At 35.2% G+C, this 27,464-nt stretch overlaps 1 protein-coding gene across 11 annotated transcripts in view; it reads right to left on the reverse strand.

Annotated features, from left to right (window-relative positions):
• The window catches only part of MYCBP2 (MYC binding protein 2), a 224,280-nt gene that overhangs the window by 31,812 nt on the left and 165,004 nt on the right, over positions 1–27,464 (reverse strand). For all 11 annotated transcript variants that reach the window (XM_078147203.1, XM_020973272.2, XM_078147199.1 and 8 more), the window contains 8 exons: positions 17,014–17,171; positions 16,158–16,357; positions 13,376–13,525; positions 11,721–11,881; positions 8,798–8,954; positions 7,769–7,993; positions 5,489–5,554; positions 3,419–3,658 (listed from right to left, as the gene is read on the reverse strand). In XM_078147203.1, coding sequence (XP_078003329.1) covers positions 3,419–3,658; positions 5,489–5,554; positions 7,769–7,993; positions 8,798–8,954; positions 11,721–11,881; positions 13,376–13,525; positions 16,158–16,357; positions 17,014–17,171 — 1,357 coding nt within the window. The remainder of the gene's footprint in view (positions 1–3,418; positions 3,659–5,488; positions 5,555–7,768; positions 7,994–8,797; positions 8,955–11,720; positions 11,882–13,375; positions 13,526–16,157; positions 16,358–17,013; positions 17,172–27,464) is intronic.

A 27,464-nucleotide genomic window follows, 5' to 3' on the forward strand; every position in this document is an offset into this window, starting at 1 on the left:
AAATGCTCTCTTTTCCATGAAATCTTCCCTGTTTTCCCATTTCTCCATCCCACTCTGTCACTACTGACTGATAAGGATGCACTTCACATAACACTTTGTTTTGTAACTCTTTAATCCAATTTACAGTGAACAATATCGGTTATTGCTGGTGTCTGAGTAGGCTATAATCACCTATTAGATTGTGAGCTACATGAACAGAGGATTTGTGTCTTTTAAAATTTTTTTCTATTAATTTATTTTTAGTTTTCAACATTCACTTTCACAAGATTTTGAGTTCCAAATTTTCTCCCCATCTCATCCCTCCCCCAATCCCAAGACAGCATGCATTCTAAATACCCTTTCCCCTAATCTGCCCTCCCTTCTATCTCTCCCCCCTTCTCTTATCCCCTTCCTTATCTATTTTCCTGTAGGGCAGGATAGATTTCTATATCCCTTTGTCTGTTTATCTTATTTCCCAGTTGCACATAAAAACAATTTTTAACATTTGTTGTTAAAACTTTGAGTTCCAATGTCTCTCCCTTTCTCTCTCCCCACCCTCCCTCATTGAGAAGGCAAGCAATTTGATATAGGTTATTCATGTGTAGTCATACAAAACACTTCCATCATAGTCATGTTGTGAAAGACTAACTATATTTCCTTCTATCCTATCCCATTCTCCGTTTTTTCTATTCTCTCCTTTGACTCTGTCTCTCCTCAAAAGTGTCTGCTTCTGATTACCCCCTCCCCTAATCTGCCATCCCTTCTATCATCCCCCCCCCTCTTATCCTCTTCCCCCCTATTTTCCTGTAGGGTAAAATAGATTTCCATACCCAATTGAGTATGTGTGTTATTCCCTCTTTAAGCCAAATCTGATGAGAGTAAGATTCATTCATTCCCTCTCACTTCCCCACTCTTCCCCTCCATGGGTAAAAGCTTTTTCTTGCCTCTTTTATGTGAGATAATTTATTCCATTCTATCTTTCCCTTTTTTTCCCCCAGTACAATCCTCTCTCATCCCTTAATTTTATTTTTTAGATATCATTCCTTCCTATTCAACTCAATCTGTGCCCTTTGTCCATATATATATATGTATTCCCTTCAACTACCCTAATACTGAGAAATGTCTCATGAGTTACAAATATCACCTTTCCATGTAGGAATGTAAACAGTTCAAACATTAATAAGCCCTTATGATTTCTCTTTCCTGTTTACCTTTTCATGCTTCTCTTGAATCTTGTATTTGAAAGTCAAATTTTCTATCCAGCTCTGGTCTTTTCATCAAGAATGCTTGAAAGTCCTCTATTTCATTGAATATCCATTCCTCCCCGCCCCCGCCAAAGTATTATACTCAGTTTTGCTGTGTAGGTGATTCTTGGTTTTAATCCTAGCTCCTTTGACCTCCAGAATATCATATTCCAAGCCCTCTGATCCCTTAATGTAGAAGTTGCTAAATCTTGTGTTATCCTGATTTGTTTTCCCACAATACTTGAATTGTTTCTTTCTGGCTGCTTGTAATATTTTTTCCTTGACCTGGGAACTCTGGAATTTGGCTATAATATTCCTAGGCATTTTCCTTTTGGGAATCTCCTTCAGGAGGTGATTGGTGAATCCTTTCAATTTCTATTTTATATTCTGGTTCTAGAATATCAGGGCAGTTTTCCCTGATAATTTCTTAGATATGTGTCTTACTGAAAATTTGCATCCCTAGGAAGTGAGCACAGTGGTTTCCACTTAGTAAGCACATAATAAATGTGTGCTGAACTACTAGAACCAGCACCAACAGTGTCCTGGGATATCTATAGCCAGTTGTTTGCTATAATATGGTATCTATATCCAAGACCGAAAAAGATGAGAGAGAAGAAGGAATAAAAAGGGAGTGAGAGGCACTGAGGGTTGTGAAAAGTAAAGAGAGTATGGTCCACATTTGCAGTTAGGTATCCATACTCTATTTTGCTAATAATGCCTTCTTACTTTTAAAAACTGAAAAGGAGGAAAATGACAAAAAATAAAAAGATATTTGGAAAAATGTATAAAGAAAAATGGGGCCAGCAGAAGACAGAGACCAAGCCTGGAGTCAGGAAGTCCTGAGTTTAAATCCAGCCTCAAACACTTATTAGCTTTGGGAACCTCTGTTTGCCTCAGTTTCTTCACCTTTCACAGTAAAATGGGGATAGCAACAATAGTATTAACCTCCCAGAGTTGCTGTGAAGATCAAATGAGGCTTAAGCAGACTGCAGTATGTTCCTAAGAATAACTTGTATGCAAGAAAGATATTAAAAATACTACCATGGATAGTATATGACTAGGATAAGAGTAGAGTCTCACATAATGAGACTTAGTGGCAATAGACTGAACATAGAACTATCTTTGATATTAAAAAAAAGGGAACCCTTTGATGTGTTGAGTAGACCCTTTATGGAAGCTTTATCATAAATCCACACAGAATCAGAAGATGTGAAGGGGTCATATCCTACAATGGTTGAGGGAGTACATGTACCAATGAAACTATGGAATTAAAGGATCAAAGTGAGTCATTCTACATTCAAAATAATTATCCTTAATTCCTCTCTCCTTTGCCCCACATACCAACCAGTTTTTAAATCTTGCTAATTCCATCTCCTGATGTCCAACCCCTTCTCTTCATTTATAAAGACATCACCTCACTTAGTCTAATCTTGTCTAGATTACTGCCACGGCCTCCAAATTGGTCTCCCTGAATCAAGTCTCTCTTTATTCCAATTTATCTTCCACACAGCTGCCAAAGTGGTTTTATTCAGTGGGGTTTTTCCTTTGATTGTATCATTCTGCTACCCAATAATCTCCAGTGGCTCCCTGTTATCCCAGCTTAAAAATCAAATTCTTTTGTTCGGCATTTAAAGCTCTTCACAACCAGTCCCAAACCTATCTTTTCAGACTTATTACACACTACCACCCACTCTATAGTCTGGCCAAACTGGCTTTCACTCTGTTCCTCACACATGGCACTCTCCTTGTCCTCTCTATGTTTTTGCTCTGGTGGTTCTGCCTGCCTGGAATGCACTTGCTCCTCAGAGAACTACCCATTTCCTTCGAGGCAGCTAGGTGGCGCAGTGCATAGAGCACTGGCCCTGAAGTCAGGAGGACCTGAGTACAAATCTGGCCTCAGACACATAACACTCCCTTGCTGTGTGACTCTGGGCTAGTCATTTAACCCCAATTGCCCTTCTCCCCCCGCCCAAAAAAAAAGTATTCATAAAAAAAACCCCACCCATTTCCTTCAAGATGCAGCTCAAGTTACATCATCACAAAGCCTTTTCTGATCCTTCTCAATTCCAAGTTCCATCCCTCCCTGTTTGCTTTATTTTGTATTAATCTGTATATGCTTATTTTACTACAAAGTAGTCACTTCATAATTGTTGACTGATTATTTCAATCAAGGATATGTGGCAATGATAACATACCTGGGAAGTAATAAGTCTGAATACTCGGAGAGTCTCTGCTTCACAGTTTCTTTGTTGAGCCACACTAGCTGAGATCTGACCAGCAATTTTAGTGCTTTCACCATCTTTCCAGCCCAGGACTTTAACTTGTCGAACTCTCAATGTGTTCTCTGGGCCCTTTAATTCAATTTTTACGATGTGGTTATCTCCACCTGGAAGTTCACTTGTTACCCAACCAATGTGCCTAGAATCTAGGTCAACCTGGAAGCAGAGAACAGAGATATGATTGAAATCAGACAGACCATTGCCTACAACAGAATCCTAAAAGTACATGTACAAACTACCCAAGTAGCACCATTAAAAGTAATTATAACTACAAGTAGAACATGTGAAACATATAAGCTCAATAAGGCTTTTTTTTGTTTAACTGTGTATGACAGTAATATTTCAATAACTACTTTGTTATTTAACTTGACATTTGCACCAATACTATTTGAACTGGTATTTTCAATTTTCATAAGAGTAATGACTAAAAACTAAGACAGTCTCACTTAACTAGGAGTATTTTCTCAAGATCTACAACATTTAACATCCCAGATGATTTATTACCATTTATTACCAATTTCAGATGATTTATTACCATTATCATTTGTTCATTTTAGAACTATATCACAGTATTCTGTTATTTAAAAACAAGAAAAAAAGTCAATTTCCTATACAGTGAGATGGTATGGTAGATAACAGTGTTACACTTGGTGTCAAGAAGACCTGAGTTCAAATCCTGCCTCAGACATGTACTAGCTGTGAAAATAAATTATCCTGTGTCTGCTTCAGTTTCCTCATTTGTAAAATAAGAATAACAATGACATTTTACTCACAAGGTTGTTATAAAGATCAAATGAGACATCATATATAACGTACACAATGCCACCTATTATTACTATTATTATTAAATCACAGATAGAAACAGAATTATAAAATCTTAGAGTAAGAAGGGATCACAAATATTATTTGTAATCCAAACACTCAAATCCTGAATCCTATCCACAGCATTCATTGCAAATGATCATGATTGGTACCATAATTCCCCTCTTCAATGATAGGAAACTACTCTGGAACAGCTAAATTTTTTTTTAAAACTCTAATTATTAGAAAGGGGCAACAGTGGATAGAGTGCCAGGCCTGGAGTCAAGAAGACTCTTTTTTGTGAGTTCAGTCTGGCTTCAAATACTTACTAGCTATGTGACCCTGGGCAAGTCACTTAACGCTGTTTGGCTCAGTTTCCTCATCTGTAAAATGAGCTGGAGAAGGAAATGGTAAACCACTCCAGTATCTTTGCCAAGAAAACCTCAGATGGGATTACAAAGAGTTGGTCACAATGGAAAAATGACTGAACAATTTTTTAAAAGTTTTTCATCATCTTAAGCTTAAATCTTTCTCACAGCTCTGACAAAATTCCATTTCCACAAGAAGAATGAGATAAAATTATGAGAAATTTTTCTGATTTTTGAAGTTGATACTTTACAGATACAGACAATCTCTAACACTGAAGTGAGATGCTGTACACAAATAATTCATTTGTAAATTTGGTTATCTGTAACTCAGGACATGTTTCCTTACAGAAACAATTATAAGACAGCGATGTTTTCATGCTAGCTTATAAAAATCTTTTTTGTGTGTGTGTGTAGTGCATTTGAGGTCCAAATAACCCTTTTAGGCAGACGATGATAGAAGAGCTGGATGGGTGAAAGTGCAGGTTCCTGAGAAGCTTCTGTTTTTTTGTTTTTGTTTTTTTTGGTTGAGCAATGGGGGTTAAGTGACTTGCCCAGCGCCACATAGCTAGTAAGTGTTATGTATCTGAGGTCGGATTAGAACTCAGGTCCTCCTGAATCCAGGGCCAGTGCTCTACCCATTGTGCCACCTAGCTGCCCCCTCCTGGGAAGCTTCTGAAGTAATGACAATGGAGGTATTCCCAAGCAGACTACTGGAAAACTGGTGAATGGGTGCCTACATTGGAACTCACCAGTATAGAGATGCCCCTTAGGTCCCCTTCACCTCCCATCATTTATTAAAAGGTAGAATTTCAATTACCTGTTTGATTCTGCACAGATCTTCTACTGCTTTGCCAGCCAAGAAAGTCATTGAGGTCACTTTGTTCTGAAACAGACAAGAAAGACATTTAAACACTACTTTCATCATGTAATTTCTGTACTGAAGAACCTATGATGCTTTCCTACTGCCTACCACATTCCCCCTGTCTCCCTCTTCTATGACACCTTCTAACAACTTTGACCTTCTCCAAGTAATTACTGCACTTAGACCTTCTACCACATCACTTAACACAATAATGCTGTTCTTAATAGAAGAGTGTCATTCTAAAATGTTATGTTAATCTTGACTTCTTTAATAACACTCTAAGATCTTTGAGATCACAGAACCAGCTGTATATCTTCTGGTGTGCCCCAGAGCACCTAAAAAAGTGAAGCCCACAGTGTAGGCACTAAACACCAGCTGACTGAGTTTTCCTTCCTTTCAATTCCATATTTATCAAACGAATGCCTGCTCTCAGCATTCTATTTCTCATCATCCATTTACTCCTTAACTCTAGTTTCCACCCCCACCACTGCTATTTCTCTTTCATGCCCCTAAATGTACATGTTCTTCAAAGTTTAGCTCTCAGAGCTCTCCTCCCCTCTGCTTGATCGTCTCTTCTTTGGAGAGCTTCATCTGTTTATAGTTTCAACTATTACCCCTGGGCAGGAGATTTCCCAAGCTAGGTTAGAAGCCTCTGCTTCCCCAGTTCCACATCTCTAACTGCTTGATGGATATTTCTATTTATAAATCTTGTTGTCACCTAGAACTCAATATGCCTATAACAAAATTTATCATCTTCTTCCTCCCCGAATTAGATTATTGTTCTAACAAAGCCACGGCATTTCAGAAATGGAAGGGGGCTTAGATGAAGGCAGTGAGGCCCAGTAAGTTAAAGAGAAAGAACTATTCTATTTCTGATAGTGTTACCATTATTTCACTGGAAGCATTATAAATGCTAGTTGCTGAATCTATCATTTTTTGTTACCTATCTCTATTTTACCCTTTAAATCACTAGTTTTTATTTCCTTTTTTTTTATCTCTCTCTTCTTTCCCATTCCTACTGCTCTTATCACCTCATGCCTTGATGATTTCCAAAGCCTCTTCACTCATTTCCTGTTGCCCAGTCTCTCTATGTTCCGAATATATTATATTATGCACACCACTGCTAGATGGATCTTCCTCAAATATAACTTTAAAAATGTCACTCTTGTGCAAAAAAATTTAATTATCCCACGGTTTAAAGAACAAATATCAGATGTTTAGCCTTGGATTTAAGGTCCTCCATAATTTGGCCTGAATCTATCTTCCTAGCTTTATCAAAATTTCCATATAGCCAAACTTTTCTACTCATTGTTCCTTACACATACTTCATGAAATTGCTCATTACTTCTGTCTAATGAGAATGCTATCCCTACTCTTATTTGCTTATTTAAATTTTACCAATCCAAGGGGCAGCTAGGTGGTGCAGTGGATAGAGCAGTGGCCCTGAAATCAGGAGGACCTGAGGTCAAATCCAGCCTCAGACCAAACACTTGACACTTACTAGCTGTGTGACCCTGGGCAAGTCACTTAACCCCAATTGCCTAAAACTTTAAAAAAAAGATTAAATTTTACCAATCCTTCAAGTCCTGTCTTTACTTAAGCCTATCTATTCCACCAATCCTTCCCTGAACAATCCTTGGTGAATAACTTTCCTGAAAATCCTGTAACGCTGGACTGTAATTAATCATATGTATTTGACACATACTTTTAGTATTGCTAGTTAGATGGTATCTTTATTGGTCTTATCTAGTGAATATGTTCTAAGTTCCTTAAGAGAAGGGATTATTATAATATCCTTTAAAAATTAGTATTTGTTTATGTTGTTTAATTTTTATTACCTATATTTCCCAATGTATTCTTCCCTCTATTGTCCATCTTATGGTTTTTCATAACTACAAAAAAATTTGTTGTGAGACACTCAGTAAGAACTGGTTAATTACTGACTATGCCAGACCACACAAAGATGGCTTGTGTTTATACTATAAATCAATACTGACCCAACTCCATAAGAAGTGATCCATTTTCCTAGAAAGATGGTCCTAGGTGACGTTATTCTACTAAATTACGAACTATCCACCTAAGGCTTCCTAGTAAACTGAATTTTTTCTACCCTCTGAGAAATAAGCTTTCCTATGTAATATCACTTTTACTAAACACAGCAGTTTCCACCTAACATTTTCATATATATAAAAAGTAAATACGATATTCAGAAATAAAAATAGTTTTGTTTTTTACCCCAAGGTCTCTTGAATTGTCTACATGAACAGAAACATAACGAGCATTGATTCCTTTTACACAATTGATTGTGATATTCTTTGTTTTGTTTTTATCTTCATCTCCTGACTCCCAAAAGGTTTCTGTTGATCCATCTGTCAAACTGCCAATCATGGCAGGTCTGCTTGATGTTTTTATGTCAACAATGCTGGTTAGGTCTTTTAAACATATTACTATGCATGATTCCTATCAGAAAGAAATATAAATAATCAGATACTCAGAATGAAGTGTCCCAATAGCATAATATAAAGACTTTTAATAAGAAGGAAAAAAATGATTAAGCTGGAATCAAATTGTCCAAGATCAGTTCTGGTTCCCAGTTAACTATACTTTTGAAGGACATTATGATGATCTTCCACAATATTAGGAATGAAGAATTAAGAGCTTTAATTCCTCTTTTATGCTTAAATGTTTAAAAAAGGCTAATAGCTTTCCTAACAGCTTCCTTTGAAAGTCAAAGAGGGAGAGTGGAGTGATTAACAAGGTGAAAGGGACCTTTTTTCTTCCAAATTAATGTCTTAGATGTATATTGCATTCAAGAGCTACAGATATAATGGTAATCATTTCATTGGATTACTATAAAAGCCCGATGAGGCAATTAGCAAAAATATAACTTACATTCACATGTGTATATATGTACATATACACATGGATACATATTTATACAGTTTTTCTAGATTATAATATAAAAATTTAATACATGTTATACAATCTATATGTGTGTATATGTATATGTATCTCTATATCTAGAGAGTGACTCAAACTTAAGAGTGGTTGAGTACACCTCTCCTCCCTTCAGCCATTGTAACCTCTCTGAGGAAGCCTTTCCTGATTCCAACTCATTACTGTCCAAGGTCACATAGCTATTACTGAGTAGAACTGAAATTTTGAACTAAGGACTTCTTACTATAGGTCTGATAGTACTTCTATTATACTATGCTTTTGTACAAAGTGGTAGTTCCTTAAAATCATGAAAATTTAAAGACCTACCTGACTCATAGCTTCAAAGCCAGATTGTATACTGATGCTAAAACTTTCTTCACTATCTCCATCATCCGATTTAGAAAGAATATTGTTAATATGATGAAAAACATTGCTTTGATGGAGGAACTGATGGTCTGATTGTTTGAATTTGAGACTCCAGCATCTAAAATAAAATAAACAGTATTAAATTATTCTTTATGACAGTTATTACAGTGCTAGGAAAATCTTGAAAAAGTTCTGTAAATACATTTATGCAATATGTTAAAACAAAACAAAATTTAAAGTTCTAAACAAGAAAATGACAGTAAAAAACACTAAGGAAGAAAATAATTATTTATAGTAACTGAGGAGGATTTATCAGAATACTTAGTTGGAGCAAGGGTAAAGGGAAATTATGAGAAGAACAGAAAGTACAACTCTATTTAAAAATAGAGGAACTGGGCATATGGAGTTTGAGGCCGTATAAAGGTTGTATCGAAACTCAATTTTTGACTAGTGCTCTACTTATTATAATGAGCTTGTACTTCTCTCTAGCTAATCAACTTGATGATATTATTACTTTTCAGAAGGATACAACAATATTTAGCCCCCAAACCCCCTTGTGGGTGGGTATCTTCTCAAGAAGTATTTCCTGATCCCCACAGTTATAATCATTCTTTCATTCCTCAAGTTCATTCACTCAATCAAAAATTACGTATTAAGCATTTACTATATTTAAAGGCACTAGGCTTAACACTGAGGAAACATGGATAAAAACAAAATAGTCCCTGCCTTTAAAAAACTTACATTTTACTGAGGGGAAATAGTAACAGACAAGTCAATATTATACACACTTACATACATATGCATATATATGCATGCATGTGCATATATATTTATATATACAAAGTAATAAGTTGGGTCAGGAATGGTTCCCCTTGGAGGAGGCACTTTAAAGGAGGAAGGGGTGCCTTCTAGACATGGAGGGCAGAAGACTATCCTGTATATGGAGAACAGTGAGGGGCCCATTTGGCGGGAACACAGCATGGAGAAGAAGTAATATCAGATCAATACAAAAAAATAGGGCCAGAGATTTAGGCCTTAAATATCAGAGGAATTTGTATTTTATTTTAGAGGCAGTAGAGAGAACCACAGAAGCTTTTTTCAAGGTGGGATGTGACATGGTCAAATATAGTTTAGAATATCACATTGGCAGTTTTGGGGAGGGAAGAGATTAGTGTTATGTCTACACTCACCTATTTAAATGCTGTGTGTTCTCCAGGAGAAATTAAGCTCCTTAGAGGCAGGCATTGTTTTGTCTTTCTATCTATAAAGTCTAATATACACAGTCACTTCCAGGACTCAATAAATATTTGTGTTTGGATTGAAGTTACAATATTCCTTTTGCTCCTCTTATCACTGGACTATTTAAAAATGATGAAAGCCAAATAATCCCATTCCTCTGTAAATTCACCAAGGGCTTACATTTATAGCTTTGTAATATTCCAGCTACTAATACCTGGTCTGATAATAAGCAGGAGTATAATTTTAAAACAACATCTAAAATGAAAGCAGCACTCAAATTAAGAAAAAAAATAGTATTGTAAATTTTTGTTTTTAAGGTTAGCAGTTGATCATTTAGAATGTACTTTCTTATAAAAATAAATTTCATATAGTCATTTGGTTCTTGGATTTTCCCATAAAAGTCTATTTAACCCATAACATAATACAGAATCTAACTTCAAGCTAAAATAATGCTTTAAAATGAATATGTATTTCATTTGAATTTAAGATGCCAGGAAAAGAATACCTATTTCACTGTAGTTCTGGCAATGAAAGTGGGGATGCCCCTTGCTCCAAGCCACTGTCATACTTCTGGTAAAATTAGGCAGAAGTGGAATGAGATTGTGAGTAGAAAATTCCCATCAGTGAAAATCTCTAGAAGTGCTTGGGCATTACTCGGTCCATGCTACTTCCTGTCACTCTCTATTTTCTTATGAACCTCTCAGATTTTACTGCCAACACATGCTGCTTCTCTTTCAGGTCTTTATACCCTCCACCGCTACAGTTCTGGCTCAAATTTGAGGTGTTGTAAGAGGGTTTTTTTTTTAAACTGTTAGCAATAAGAAACAGATAGATGGTAAACATAAAAGGGAAGGGCAATTTTACAAAGTTTTAAGAAATCTCAGAAAAGTTGGACCTGGTATTGATTTGATGAAATGGAGCTATGCCCCACCTTTTTTTAGTTCCTCACTACATAGCTATGTCTTCTCCTTTCTTAGGGACCTGCCCAATTCCTCTACATCTCTTAATCATAGGGCTGCTCTTCCTTCACATTCTCTTTATTTACTCAGACCCTCTAGGAAAAAACAAAGGTCCCACAGGTAATGACGAGAGATTTGGGGGAGGAGAGGGTGGTACGAAGAAAACTGAAGAGTCTTTTAAATGTCTGGAAAAACCCAGACTCAGTGTCTGTTCTCTTTTCAGAAAGAAGGCTATTTTGGATATTTCAACAGGCAAGCTGAGGTAGGGATTCTGGGTTAAGGAGGGGATCAAAAGATAATAGATCTAGTATTGTAAGGGACCACAGTAGGCATGTAGTGCAACCTCTTCATTTTACAGATGAAGAAACTAAGGTTAAATGACTTGCCAAAGGTCACATAGGCAGTAAGCATTAGAGCAGGAATTGAACTCAGCTCTCCAGGTGCTAGAGCTCTTTCTCCTGTCCCCTGCTGCTCTGAAGTATAAGACAAAACCAGTCGAGGGCTGGAAGAGCAATAGGTAGAGAAGAGAAGTTACCATGGCCAATGGCCAGGGCAGTCTTTCAAAGGCATGTCAGGGACTACCTGGATCATACAAATTTTTCAGAAACTTTACAAACATTTTAAGACTTCAAAAATCTTCAAAAATCTTTTCTTCAAAGTAGCAGTAAAGTTAGATGTCAGAATACCTGAGTGCCATTTGCTGCAATGAGCTGCCACTGGGGAGAGACATCATAAGGTCTGAGATTGTCTGAAGCAAGCGGTGGAACGTGTGTGGCAAAGGATGAGCAGCTTCTCCTGCAATCACTATGTCTGAAAGCGGATGCTCACACACTCTTGTATCTTTCTCCTGAGACAGACATTAATATCAAACAGTTATGAATTAATGTTTTTCGCATAAGAATTTTAAAAAGAAAAATAATCTATAATCTATAGACTACAAAAAGAAATGCATTTTTAAAAACCTGCACTTAATTAATGTAATGAAAATATCTAAGTTTTTTATCATAGGAGGGAAAAACAGTAACGATATTTATGAGAAACTAAGACCTAAATAATTATATATATTTTCTAAATATCTTTCTAGATCTGAGCATATATAATTTCTCCTATAATTTCAATTTTGCCAATTTGGTAAATACATGTGTTTGTTATATCATATACAGTATATAAGCAAAACTTGTATACATATAGCTGCACCCTTCTATTCTTGAAGTAATTATCCAGTCCTTTTGAAGTTTTCTAGGAATTTTTACTGCTATAAAATGGGTAGATGAAGTACCATATCTCCATTGTAGCTCATTCCTTCTCCCCAGGCCCAACTTTCTGTTGCCTAGTCCTGCTTTCTCCTGAATCCTCACTCTCCTCCTGGGGCTTCTCTGGTACTTTTCCTTGCTAATTCGCCCTCCAATTCTAATGTACCTCAAGCAGAGTACCCTCAAGCGGATCCTCTTGTTTCTACCACTTTTAAACTATGCATCTGCAGATAATGCAATGCCCTGTTAGGCACTCAATACAATTTTTGAAAAAGTGAAATGAATTACGTAGTGAAGTTGTAGAGCTGATGAGACTGAAGTTTAAGGTGTTAGTTTTAAATATCAACAACTTTTGTCTACCCTTGCTTCATGGAAATTTAAAATGAGAAAAGGAGGCTAGAAAAATAGATAGCTCTCACTCTGTCTCAAAGAAAAACAAAGAAGCCCTAAGTCTCCTATCAATGACTTTGCAGAATCTGTTAAATATCAACTTACAGAAAAACTTCTGAGTTCTATGACCCTGGTGAAATTGTTCCTTCACCACTTGATTTGTAGCAGTAAAAATTAGGTTGGAATTAAGACACAAGCATTCCATAGTACAAAAGATATTGCAACATATTAAGCACAATTTTATGTGACTGGTAATCTGTGTTGTTTGGTTTGAATTATATACCCATTAGAATATTTCATTTGGCATAGCATACAGAATATGTAACTTTGGTGACTGTATATGATATTTGTAATCATTCCTACAAGAAGTTGTTTTCCAGAAACATTAACTGTTAGAATACTGTTTTCATAATAAAGTCAGATTTAATTTTTATTAGATGTTTCCTAGGAATTAATTCATTGCAAGTGAGGAATCAGCAGCAAAACCTCTGCACAATGCATGGAAAAAAAATATATATGTATATATATATATAATACATATATGTATACATACATATATATACACATACATGTATACATATATATATATATATTGCCATTTAGCTATGAGAACGAAAGATTTAATTCAATCATTGAATTAACTAATAATTCTTTTCTGTCCTAGCAAAATATAGGTACTTTAAAAATTTCACACGTACTTGTTCTGCATTTTCCTTGTTTGCTTTATTTTCTTCATCATCTTCTTCCTCTGGTTCCACTGGAGCAGGGGTCAGTGAAGCCACAAAATGCCAGAGAATATCATGGAGAGAAGTTGTTTGGATGACATTACACAAAAGCCAGTTGAAAGCCTAAATAATTGAAGTTGTAGAGGTAAAATTTTTATAAGAAACTGTAACAAATACAGTACACATGCAAAAAGAAACACAAATCTTTTCTTAAGCACAGGCAATGTGAATTCATATACTTAGTAAATAGCTTGTGGAAAGATAAGGAATTTTGGCCAAATGTTTTCTTAGAAGCATACTTTGCTTTAAATAGTCTTAATTTCATTCTCAAACTTCTTTATAAAATTGAGAGAAATAACACTGTCCTGCTAAAATAATAAAATACTTTGACACATTATGTTTTACCTTTTTGGATAATTATCCCAAACACTAAGTCATGAATATAGCTTTTGTCAAGTAGCATTTGGCATTATCATAAGAAATGACTTGCAAATGCTGAACAAATTAAATTCTTTTACTTTTTTTTTTTAGAATTTCCTAGCACCAGTGTTGATAAGCTATTTAGAAAACAAGTAACAGGAGACACAAAGCGATAAGCGTGTTGCTCTTAAAACACCTGACAATATAGATAGTTTTAGGTAGATAATCAGACAGGTAATTAATAGTAATTAATTGCAGATTATTGGAGGAGAATCAAAACATCATTTCTGACCCCTTGGAACTGTCATTATATTAACCAAAATGATACTAGGTTGACTTAAGGAGTCTTTGGAATAAGGTAATACAGTAACTATTAATAAATTACTTCAGTGTGCTTAAATTTGAAGTTAGTGACTCAGATAAACTGTGTCAACATACGGAAGACAGCATGATGTGTTAGAAGGTGAGATGGATTTGGAGTCAGAGGACCTGGGTTTAAATCCTACTTCTGCTGCCTGTCTCCTCTTGGGTAGGTCCCTTTAACCTCTTTGAGCCTCAGTTTTCTCATCTGTAAAATGATTGGTTGGTCTGGATGACACTGAGGTTCCTTCCAGCTCTAAATTTATGAAATTTAAAGCTGCTTCCCTATAAAGTAAGTGTCTCTCTCTTTCCCTTTCATTGCCAAACTTTCAGAAAGAGTAGTGCACACTCATTGCTTCTGCTTCTTCACCACACCACTTTTTCCTTTCAATCTAAAATATGTTTATTATAGTGGAGAGAGATACTAGCAAAGACTCAAATGATGCAGAATCAGCAGAATATAGCTTAAGATAACTAGGGAATGAGGCAATGACCTGCAGGAAAAGTAGGGTATTAGTAGGGTACTAGGATAACAGAAAACTTCCTCCATCTCACAATTTTAAGTTTGGACTGAGAATGTGTAAAGCCATACAAGCTGCAATAAACAACTGAAAAGGGATATCTGGACTGATACCAGAGTTAAATTTGATAAGAGGATAACAAAGAATAGCATTACTCAGTGAAAAATGACTTTTTCTTAGCATCTGTGTGACCTTGGACAAGTCACTTAACCTCTCTGGGCCTTAGTTTCCTCAGGTGTAAAAATGGGGGCTGGATTAGATAGATTCTTGGGTCCCCTTCCAGGTTTCAATGTATGATCAAAAGACCACAGAGATGGGAAAAGAGTGGCATGTAGTTTACTAATTACGTATGAGGAGCAATCCTGTTCCTTATAGCTAAAAGGCTATGATGGGAGGGAAAAAAGGGGAAAAGTTAATGAATTATGGGGATAAATCTGGCCTTTTCTTTTTATGTTCTTTCAGACTCTATAAGGCCATTAAAAGAAGGGAACTTAATCTTAGTGTTGTTTTTATTTCTTCCCTTTCCATCATCCCATATATTCAATTGGTTGCCAAAACCTTCTAACTCAACCTTTTCAATATCTCTCACCTGACTTCTCCTTTCCACTCTCGCTATATCCACCTTTGTCCATCCAGATCCTTCTCTCATCTTGCCTTGACTATTAAGATTACTGTTCTTTCTGCTTCTACTCTATTCCTTCTCTGATCCATTCTCCTCACTGCTGCCCAAGAAATCTAACTAATGTACAACAATAAGTGTGTTCACCTCTTCACCAAAACTTTTAGTGGTTTCCTACTGCCTACAATACAAAGAATAAAACCTCATTTCTAGCATTTAAAGCCCTCCACCATTTGACCCCAACCTACTTTTCCTGCCTTGTCTCTACCCCCTTAACTTTCTCTATGTTCCCACCAAAGTGGACCACTCTCTCCATTTTCAATGGGTTCTTTTCCATCCTTGTGAGCAGCCCCTAATGCTTAAACAATTCTCTACCCATTCTGTACCTTTGCCTCATGAAAGTTATTTACAATAGAAGCCCAACTTGGATGTTACTTGCTATAGAAAGCTTCCCTATCCTTTTCTTCTCAGGTGACATCAATCTCTTGTTCTCAGCCCTTTGCCTGGACTTCCACTGTACTTCTCTTAACATTCTAAATCATTCTTAATTGGGTGCTTATCTTTTATCCCCATTAGGTTGTAAGCGCAATGAGCAGGGCTGGGGTCATTCCTACCTTTATATCTATTTCTAGCTCCTAGGAGGCCCCACATGTAGCCATCCTTTAATAAACACTTATTGAATTTGTTATATCTTCTCGTAATTTTATGCTGCCATTTTCCTTTGCATGGAACCCATTTAAACATAACAATTTCTGTTTAATTTTTTTTTTAAAATAAGCAGTTTCATTAAATTGAAATACCCAGAGTTCTAATAGTTCCACTAATATGCTCATACCTCCATAGCAAAAACTCGGCAAGCAGATTTCCGTAAGGCCTGTTTCATTGCTATTTCAAGACCTTCCAGATCATGGTGCTGTATAACAAAAGCTAAAACTGGCCACTGAAAATTTCTTTCTCCTTTGGAAAGAGAACTATGAGCTGAAATTAGTCGAGAAAGCTCAGGAGAAGGATGTCTTAAGAGAGAGGAACCAACTTCTATTAAAAAAAAAAAGCAAAGTATTAGTTTGAAACATCAAAATAGCTGTTTTTCACTGGTACAATCTGTAATATTAATATTCTACAGTCTAGGAATGACAACATTAAGGAATTAGAAATTTTATGGGGATGCTAATTGTTAAATAAGAAAATTTATTTCAGAGCCACTCATTCTTTGGTTTGTAAAGAATAGCAGTGATCGATATTGGAAAACTTTCTTAAAGAGAAATTTTTTTTCTTGATTATTTAGAGGCAAAGCAGATGTCTCTATTCAGTCAATTGAGGAATAATTTTGATGCTTTGATCACAATGAGTAAAAGCTCTGATTAGTAGAACTCATTAGCACATATTACAAGAAGCTCCTTATTATAGCATACTATAATGTGCTAAGATATAACAGTAATTTTGCATTTTTCATGTTAGACTATCAATAACTAGAAAGTATGACATACATGTGAGCTATTATTAATTTATAATTATTACTGGTCAAAATTGAAGCTTGAATAGAGTAACAAAATAAAATCACCAAATAGAAGAAATCAAGACTGGAATGTAGAGGCATTACCTTCTTGGACACAAAAGCCTCTGTTCATAATGGATCAGGGAAATATGTATTTCATACTGGGGAAGGGTATACTTCTGACCTTTGCCCTTACCAGTATCTCCACTGTTAACTCTTCTTCTAGGAATGGCCTTAACACGTGCAGGCAAAATGGAATGCTGTTTGTCATATTCTGAGGCAACAACTGAATACGACCTTTGGAAGACAGTTCGTTTTGCCAAATCAGTATCTGTTATGGGACTAGTCTCTAAACTGTAGACAAGGCAAGGAAAGAAAGAAACAAACAAAAAAATCAATTAATTTAGCCAATGTGTATTTATTTTATAATATTATGGGCAGGTATGTAATTATATTCCCCATAGGGGGAAAATGACTACTTTAAGCCCCACAAAAACTAATAATATTTCAGCTTCCCCCATATACCCCTCCTCTTTTTATAACTTCATTTTTTTTCTTGTATTTGTTCACACATTCAAATACAGAAGTTCATTATTTTTTCTGTGAAAGGAGAAATAGACGACATCAAAAATTTGTCAGTGTCTTTTCAGAACACAGTGTAAATGTGGTTATGAAAATTAAGGAATTTTTATTTCAAGGATTAGTAGAAAATTGATTATAGAAAGAAATTGGTCACATACACACAAGTGCCTAATAAAGCTGAAAACAAAATTTTAAGTATTTTTTTTTCTGTCCTTGCTTGAGCATTAAGCTTTTGACTTTAGGATAGCATTTTACAATGTTTTTGCTGTATATTACAAATCTGTGTACTAAGCAATGAGGAGACATGAACTCTTTTGTCATAACAAGACTGATACTGAACTTTAGCCCTATTTTATTCTTGCATTTTGTGTTAGACAAGACAAATTCAGTGGATTCTGATTCAATCTACAGCAAACGTAGGATTTTCCTACCTTTTTTCTTCAAGGCTAGAATATATGGAATCCCCACAATTAAAATACTGTATAAAGACAGCAAAACAAGGGAAGGAAAAGTCTAAAGCACATTTGTTCACTATTCCTTTTATCTTCTTCCTTTTACCTTGAAATCCTCTTCCAAATTGTACTGTGGAACTGGGATGCTCCCTATTCCAATTTACCAAAATTATTTCTCCCCTTCTAGTCCCTTCTAACAATTTTTAATATCTTCCTTATTCATTTGATCTTGCCTAATTAATTTGAAAAAACAAATGTAATTCTTTGGGCTCATTATTGTCTAAATGCTTATCCTTTTGTACAAAAAAATCCCCAAATTCTATACTTATATACTTGTTCAAAGTGTCAGTTAGTACATAAAGTACATATTATTACGTGTGGAGTATAATAGTGTAATTTGCCTTGACTGCTTTGTCTAAGAGACAAGGAAATGTTTATAAAGTCCTTTTGTTTGTGGTTTGTCTATAAACCAATCAATCAGCAAGCATTTATTATGCTTTTAGTACCAGGTGTCTCTGTATTAAATGCTGGGAATACAAAGGAACAGCAAATACGCTACTTTTCCTAAAGGAGCTCACACTCTAATTGAAGAGGCAAAATGTATATCAGGAGGTATATACAATATCTATACAGAGTCGATGGAAGGTAACTTTAGAAAGGAAGGTGCTAGCAGCTGGAGGAAAAACCTCCTGTAGAAGGTGTAATGTGAACAGAGTTGTGTAGGAAGACAGAATTCTTGGAGGCAGAAGAAAGAAAAACAGCCACTGCACCAAATCACCAAATGGAAGAAATCATCACCAAAACCCAGAAAGAAGAAATCAAAGAGGAGAAAGTAATCAATAGCATCAAATACTGAAGAGAGGACAAGAATAAGGTTTGAGAAAAGACCATTAGATTTGACAATTATAAGAGAGGATTAGTAACTGTGAAGGGTGCAGTTTCAAGCAAATGATAAAATCAGAAGCCAGACTCAGAGAAGGCTTAGAAGAAAGAAAGAGGAGAGGAAGAAGAACCTACTTTGGATGAGAGCTCAGTATAGAAAAGACTTTTCCTAACTGTAAAGGTTAAGGAAGTTAAATTACATAATTTCTACAGTTTCTTACATCTCTAAAATTCTATAATCCAGTCCACACTGATATTTTCCTTTTCTGTACTCCTATAGTAGGAGTAACGTTATATATTCTTTCAATATTTTTCATAGTAACAACTTATTATTAAAAGCCATTGATAATTTATTATTTTTTGATGATTTTTATAGTTCTTCTTTTTCATAATAAATTTATTTATTTATTTGGAGTTTTCAATGTTCACTTCCATAAGATTCTGAGTTCCAAATTGTTTCCCCACCCCTCTCTGTAGAGGGCTTGCACTGATGGGTTTGAGAATTTAGGCTAGGCCAGGTTTTACCTGTAGCCTGTCCTTAGTCTGAGGGCCACCTGTCAGAACCTAGGCTCTTCAAGCCCTCCCCTGCTCTATCTTTCCCTTGATAACAGAAGGACCTTGAAAGATAACCAGGAAGCGAGGAGATGTTTCAGGGGGGACTCCCCCCAGTTACTGTTCCCATGAGAAAAATTATTGTTGATACTTTGCCTTTTCCACTCTGGGATCTGTTCCCATGAATGGGGTATAAAAACCCTAGTCCTCAGATCAATAAACAGAACTGGTTCTGGACCTGTTACCTACCTGGCCCACATATCTTTCTCTTTTATCATACTCGACTGGCAATTAAACACAGTCATGGACACAGGCATCTGTGACAGGTGGCCCCCCACACAGGGACCTCTAATGAGAACCTGGGGCGGGGCAGGGGGCTTGAAAGAGAGACTTCCCCCGGTGAGTAGCCTTGGAAAAGGTGGGCTGTATGGCCATCAGCCATAAAAGGGAGTACTTCGGTTGTTGCACAGAAGCAGAAGACAACGACAAAGGTAAGGGTGACAGTTTCTTCCTATGTAGTTTTAGTTCACCAGGTTTAGTGGGATATTAGATACAGATCAGTGTGTGTGTTTTATTTTCACTTTGAACTGAAGTACCTTGTTATATTCATTTACAGTGAAGGTGAAGTTACACGGGCTGACTGAGAGCATAAGAAAAGAATCAGTTGAGAATATAAGAAAACATAAGCAGTTGAGAATATAAGAAAATATAAGCACTTGAGAATATAAGAAAATACAAACAGTCAAGATGGGGCAAACTTCCTCAGCAGAGCACAGAGACAAAGAATATTATCTACAAGTATTAAAATCATTAGTAAAAGACAGGGGATTATTAATCACTTTTGGACAGCTGGTTGAATTTTTAGATACAGTGGAACAACGCTGTCCTTGGCTTCCAAAGGAAGGGATGATAGATACAGAAAAATGGGAAATAGTAGGTAAACAATTAAGTGACTACTATTATCAAGAATACGGACCTGGTGCTTTTCCAGTGTCCACTTTCTCAATTTGGAACATACTTAAAATATGTCTTCAAAAATCAGAACAGGTGTTTTTAGCCACAAAAGTAATTAAGGTAGAAGCCTCTTGTTCCACCACAAAGGAGGAAGAAGTTGCAGAAATATTAACAAAAACAGAAATTAAAAATGTAGTAAGTAATAAAGTAGCTGAAGTTTCAAAACCCCCTCCACACTCTCCATGCCCTCAGCTGTAAGACAGGCTCAAGTGGCAAGACTAGAGGTCCCTACAGAACTACAGATTGCTTTGCCTCTTGCAAAAACCAAAACTTTAAGAAAGATTTTGCCTGGTTTCCATAACATCTGGAATACCATGAAAAGAAAAGAAAAAATAAAATAAAAACAGTATTATTTGATTTGTGTAGGGGATTTCTGACAAGTCTCTCTGAGCTTTCAGATTCTTCCTGTCATTTTGTTCTGTGTGTATCTGTGTGGTACGAATGATTGTCTGTGATTGTCTGTGTATAATATGTGTAATCTGAAACCTTTGCAGCCAGAGCTGGACTCTGAAATGTCATTTTTCTTTGTCCCTTTCCCCCTCCCTAATACCAGCCACCTCCTGGGAGTGGGTGGATGAGGGAGAGGAGAAAAAAATATTTTATTATTTAGGATTATATGATTGGTAAAAGGCAAAAAAATTAAGCACGCAGGAACAGATGATTTGAGAATAAAAGATTTGAAAACTTTCGGAGAATTGATGGGAAGAAATTCTTTCTTTTTGCATTCTAAAGCTCTGGACAAAGCTTTGGATGTAAAATTGAAAGATTATCAAAGATAAGTTGTTGGAAAATATTCTCTTCCTTTCTCTCTCATTCCAACCCTGGCCAGGTTGGGGTGGGGGAGAAAGAACGAGAAGAAAAGGAGGGTGAAGTTTCCCCCTCAGATCCAAAAGAAAAGTTTTTTATGTATTTGGAACATAACCAAAAGATAATTTAGTTCATTCAAATTAGTAATATGTTTGTTCCAAATTTTAATTTCAAAAATGTAGTATTGTTACAAATTGGTAAACTTTTGTAATGTTATGTGTTATGTGAAGCAATGTGTAATAATTTGGATGTTATTAAAATGTGAACTAAAAGAGACTGAAGGACAGTAGAAAAGTTTGCGTGAAACCAGCTAAATTATTTTATCAAGTCCAGTCAATCTTGTTTTATAATGTTTTATAACTGTCAATTAGAAAATCAGGTTATTTCCATCTTTTCCCATATTTAAAGAAAGTTTATAGCTAAAACAATTTAACTATCACTTATGAAAATTACCAAATTGTTAACTAAGTTATGCAAAGTTACTGTTTTAAAGTTAAAACCTAGAATTTTTAATTACTTATGAGTGAAAAGGAGAGGCACAAGGCAATTCCTTTTACTTTGTAAGTTTGCCAAGTCTCCTAGCAATCAGCTGTATGGCAAGGTCATCTGCTCTAAGAGAAGAACTTGTTTATGTTATAGAGTTCCTAAATAATTAATTTGGCTTACTGAGAAGTTGCAACTTTATAAAATGATTTCTAATAACTGGCTGTTGAGCAGGACAAGTTTAAATTTAAGAAAAAAGAATGTTAAGTGAAATCTCTTATATATGTGAGTCCTAGTAAATCTTTATTACTTATTACAACTCCATGAGAATAAAATTAATTACATCTGGCTTTAAGCTGTGATTAGTGAAACCTTACCGTTTGAGGTAAAAGACTATTAGGACTATAATTAATTTTGTTTTGAGTTTAAATTTAAGTATAGTTGTCTCGATTAAATCAATATTTGAAGTTTTCCTATTATGTTCCTTTAAGGAGAAATGTTTCACACTACGTACCAAAATTTTGTTCATAACACTATTAAACTTGTTAAGGCAGAAATATTCTCAGATAAAAATAATTCATTATATGGATGATAAACTTTGCAGTTGTTCTACTACTAAATCCTCCAAAAATATTACAAATTAGTTAAGATTTCTTTAAAGATTTTAATAATTTACAAAAGACTTTTTAAAGATATTAATTAGCTTTAACCTGCCTAGTAGATCATTACTAACAATCATTTTAAGATGAATTTAAACTAGTAAAATAACATATACCTGAAACTTAATTAATTCCCCTTAATTTATGAGGCGCGATATTTTACTTCTAATGAGAGCTGTTATTTTCTCCTGCCCACTGTTTGTGCTTCTTCTATGCATAAAGCTGATAAAATACAATAAGAAATCTGATAAACCTGTTTGGGTTCCTTAAAATTCACCTGCTTTTTAGTAGTAAAAAGAAGTCAGGAAAATTGACAATGCTTTGTGACTTCCTAGCCTTTGATAATTATTGATTTAAAAGATTGCCTTTCTTGCTATTCCATTACAAAAAGCTAAAAATGATACATTATATAGTGACATATTTTGTAACTGTTCCATTTTAAGTGAACTCACACATTTACTACCTCAACTTTAATTAGCTTTACAGGAATATAAGTTTATTATAGCCCCAGAAAAAGTTAATGAAAAATCTCTATTCTCCTCCTAGGTCATACTGTCACTGAAACAATGGTGAACCCACAAAAAGTACACTTATGCCTTAATTCTTTAAAAAACACTTAATAATTTTCAATAACTTTTAGAGGATATTAATTGACTTCCACCAGCACTCCAAATTACTACAGAACACTTGTGTAATCTCTTTTTACAGTTAGAGAAGATCCTAATCTAAATTCCCAGGACATTAACTCCTGAAGCAAAACAGGAGCTTTAATTAGTAGAACAGAAAAATTCCTGAACCTCAAATCACCTGTATCTCTTTAAATAATCAGCTATTTTTAGTACTCCAGTGTCCTACAATTTTTAATTTACAGAAAATGTATTTTCAGTTATTCATTAACCTTATAATAAAAAACAAATAAACACTCTTATTTCTTCTTTAAGGATTGTCAAATTGCTATTACTATTTTTTCTAGTCATATTAATATTGATAAGAAGTTACCATCTCTCAAAATATTAGCCTTTTTTAGTAATTATACATAGGTATTTTTAAAAAATTGTTAGATTTAACCCCATTCCTTCAGTTCCTACTTCATTCACTGATGGGTTAAATACAAATATATAACAGGATTTTACTGAGCCTATTAATGTGGTTTATAATATCAAATACTCTGTTTATGTCCCTCAAAATAGAGACACTACAAAGTTAAAATATATTACTAAACCTCACATCATTTACGTTATTACCTTATCTATATTACCCACATACAAGCACATTTTAATTTGTCCAGATTTTTACCGAAAGTAATGCCATTATTGATTTTTAACTACAATTCTACCCAACACTTTTAACCCCTACCATACAAGTTATTAATTGCTAACATTTAACTTTTTAGTAAGTTTTTATTCAGCCTTGTATTGACTACATTCTGCCAATACAACACCTTAAAAAAACATTTTATGACTATTTTTGGAATAAACGCCTACATTATTAGAAACATATATAATGATTATTTTTTTAACTAACAGCCTGTTTCAAATGTATCAAGAGGTTTTTCTCCCAAACATATTTGCCAATTGGATGTAATTTATATACCTTCTTTTGAAAAGCTTTCTTATATTCATGTGATAAATAATATTTTTCTTCTTTTATTAAACATATAATCAGTCATATTTTACAAACCTTCATGGTTAAGAGTGTACTTAAACAAATTAAAACAGATAACACTCCTACGTATGTTACCAAAACATTTTCTTCCATTCATTCTTTTTATAACATTTTTTCTAATCACAAGCATTTTATATAATTGAAAACAAAAATATTAAAATTATTCTTTTTAAACAAAAAAGGGGAAATCTGGGCTATTACCCCTCATTGACAATTGGTTATTAATTTTTGATAACTGGTTATATTTTTTACAATTGGCTATTAATTTTCTAAATATTAACAAAGATGGGTATACTCCAGCCTAAAAACATCCAGAGGCCCGGATCCATTACTGGATCCATTACTAATGAGGGGATGAGGGTGTGCTTATATTTTTTCAGAAAACTTTGATAAACCTGTCTGGATACTGGAGAAAAAATGTCAGAGGGTGTATAACAACTCACAGTTGAATGCAGAATGAGAATTCGGGGAAGTGCAGAAGGAGCCAGTCTACAGTGACAAGTCGCCTTCCCACATAGAGGTCAAGCAAAAGCTCCCTCTCATTGAGTGATGGAAGACTCCTGAACTTGTATTTTTAGTAATAGTAGCTTTACTTTCTGCTCAAGTGTGTGATGTAAAGAGTGCTCAGCACTGGACTTAATTTTCCTTTTCCATCCTGGTTGCAACCCCTCACAAACATGGACAAATTGGGACTATATATAGACTAATAACACCTGTATATTCAGAAGACAAGAAGATCTCTAGCATCCAGGACACCTATATGTTTTTCAAAATTTAGCAACAATATTGAATCATGTCTTTTCCTTGTTACATCATTTGTTAATACCAGTTTGTCTAATGGATATGTAAATTTTATTCAATCTAATACTATTTTTGAATTGGAATATTACTTGTGTCAATTGTACTCTTAAACATGCTCATAAAATTACTATTTCCTCCTTAAGTCAATCAAAACAATTTATTGGTCTCCTTATTATTGGTTTAATCATTGTTGCTTCTTTTATTGTATGTACTACTGTTTTATCTATTGTGCTACACTCTGAAATTTAAACTGCATAATTTGTATATTACTTAGCAATGATTAGTACTTAAAGCTTAAGAAGCTATTGATTTATTGTATAAAGTCAATGTATCAGAGCAATCAGCATTGTATTTAGGAGATAAGTTAGAACCCTTGAAGACAAGGTTGCTATTGCAATGTGATTACAGATTATTTACATTACCCTGCTACCCTATGATGCTTCAGGTCCTAATACCTTTTGAGACAAGAGACGTGCCCGCCTACTGGAGGCATGGCATAATTCTAATATTACCCTTAATATTAATATCCTTCATGATATTACTGCCAACTTTAAACTGCTCAGTATGCTAACAATTGGTCTGTGGCTGTGCAACATCAAATTTAAATAGATACTATGATGCAACAAGAATTGGATGTTTCACTAGGTGGCTCAGTGGATAGAGCTCTGGCCCTGAAGTCAGGAGGACATGAGTTCAAATCCAGTCTCAGACACATGGCACTTACTAGCTGTGTGACCCTGGGCAAGTAACTTAACCCTGATTGCCTCACCAAAAAAAAGAAAAAAAAAGAATTGGATGTTTCAGAGCAGTCAGTGATAGCTTTAGGAAAACAAATAGAACCATCAACCATACACTTCAATTTGAAGTGTGATTATTGTTATTCATTTATCTGTGTAACCCCATATGTGTATTCAAATTTCACTAATACTAATGTAACCATCGAATAAATATTAAAGAGTGAAGCTCCAAGGTGCATGGCACTCTGAAAATATTACATAGAAAATTAACCAATTATCCAAAATACAACATGAAATTGCTGATTCTTATATTGATGGTATTGATACTCAAGATATTGCAAACAAATTGTTAGATTGGATGGATCAACTTAATCCTTTTACGAATGTATTAAGTTTGCTATTGCATTTTTTACCTTGGCTATGTTTTTTTTATAAATTTTATGTTTCCTCCTTCCCTGCTTGTTAAAGTACACTCGCCAAACTTTAGGTGAGATTTTTACATCCCTTCATTTTCTTAAGTTAAACAGTAAAAGGGGGGAGATTGTAGAGGGCTTGCACTGATGGGTTTGAGAATTTAGGCCATGCAGGGTTTTACCTGTAGCCTGTCCTTAGTCTGAGGGCCACCTAAGTCATAATGTAGGCTCTCCAAGCCCTCCCCTGTTCTGTCTTTCCCTTGATAACAGAAGGACCTTGAAAGATAACCGGGAAGCAAGGAGATGTTTCAGGGGGGACTCCCCCCAGTTACTGTTCCCATGAGAAAAATTATTGTTGATACTTTGCCTTTTCCACTCTGGGTTCTGCTCCCATGAATGGGGTATAAAAACCCTAACCCTCAGATCAATTAATGGAACTGGTTCTGGACCTGTTACCTACCTGGCCCACATATCTTTCTCTTTTATCATACTCAACTGGCAATTAAACACAGTTGTGGACACGGGTGTCCACGACACCTCTCCTCACCCCTGCCCAAGATGTCGAGCAATCAACATATACATTCATATTAAAGCTATTTTCACATTAGTCACGTTGTAAAGAAGAATTAGAACCAAATGGGAGAAACCACAAGAAAGAAGAAACAACAAAAAAAAAAGAGAGAGAGAGCAAATAATATGCTTCGATCTGCATTCAAACTCCATGCATCTTTTTCTGGATGTGGAAAGCATTTTCCATCATAAGTCTTTTGGAGTTGTCTTAGATTCTAGAATTGCTAAGAAGCGATAAGTCTATCAAAGTTGGTCCTTGCACAATGTTGCTGTTACTATGTACAGTATTCTTGTGGTTCTGCTCACTTCACTAAGCATCAGTTCATTTAAGTCTTTCCAGGTTTTTCTGAAGTCTGCCTGCTCATCATTTCTTATAGCCCAATAGTATTCCATTACATTCATATACCACAACTTATTCAGCTATTCCCCAACTGATGGGCATTGCCTCAATTTCCAATTCTTTGCCACCACAAAAAGAGCTGCTACACATATTTTTGTACATGTGGGTCCTTTTCCCATTTTTATGATCTCTTTGGGATACAGCCCTAAAAGTGGTATTGCTGGGTCAAAGGGTGTGCACAGTTTTATAGTCCTTTGGGCATAGCTCCAAATTGCTCTCCAGAATGGTTGGGTTAGTTCACATTACACTAACAATGCATTAGTGTTCCAATTTTTCCACGTCTTTTCCAGCAGTTATCATTGTACATAGTGACGTAGTACCTCAGAGTTATTTTGATTTGCATTTCTCTAATCAATAGTGATTTAGAGCATTTTTTCATATGACTATAGATAACTTTAATTTCTTTTTTAAAAATCTTTTTAAATTTTTAAATTTTTTGCTTTTTGGTGAGGCAATTGGGGTTAAGCGACTCGCCCAGGGCCACACAGCTAGTAAGTGCCAAGTGTCTGAGGCCAGGTTTGAACTCAGGTCCTCCCTACTCCAAGGCTGGAGCTCTATTTACTGTGCCACCTGGTTACCCCAATAGCTTTAATTTCTTCATCTGAAAACTGACTATTCACATTCTTTGAC

This window comes from Phascolarctos cinereus, unplaced genomic scaffold (assembly GCF_003287225.1).
Source record: "Phascolarctos cinereus isolate Bilbo 61053 unplaced genomic scaffold, phaCin_HiC Scaffold_7;HRSCAF=346, whole genome shotgun sequence".
Lineage (NCBI taxonomy): Eukaryota > Metazoa > Chordata > Mammalia > Diprotodontia > Phascolarctidae > Phascolarctos > Phascolarctos cinereus.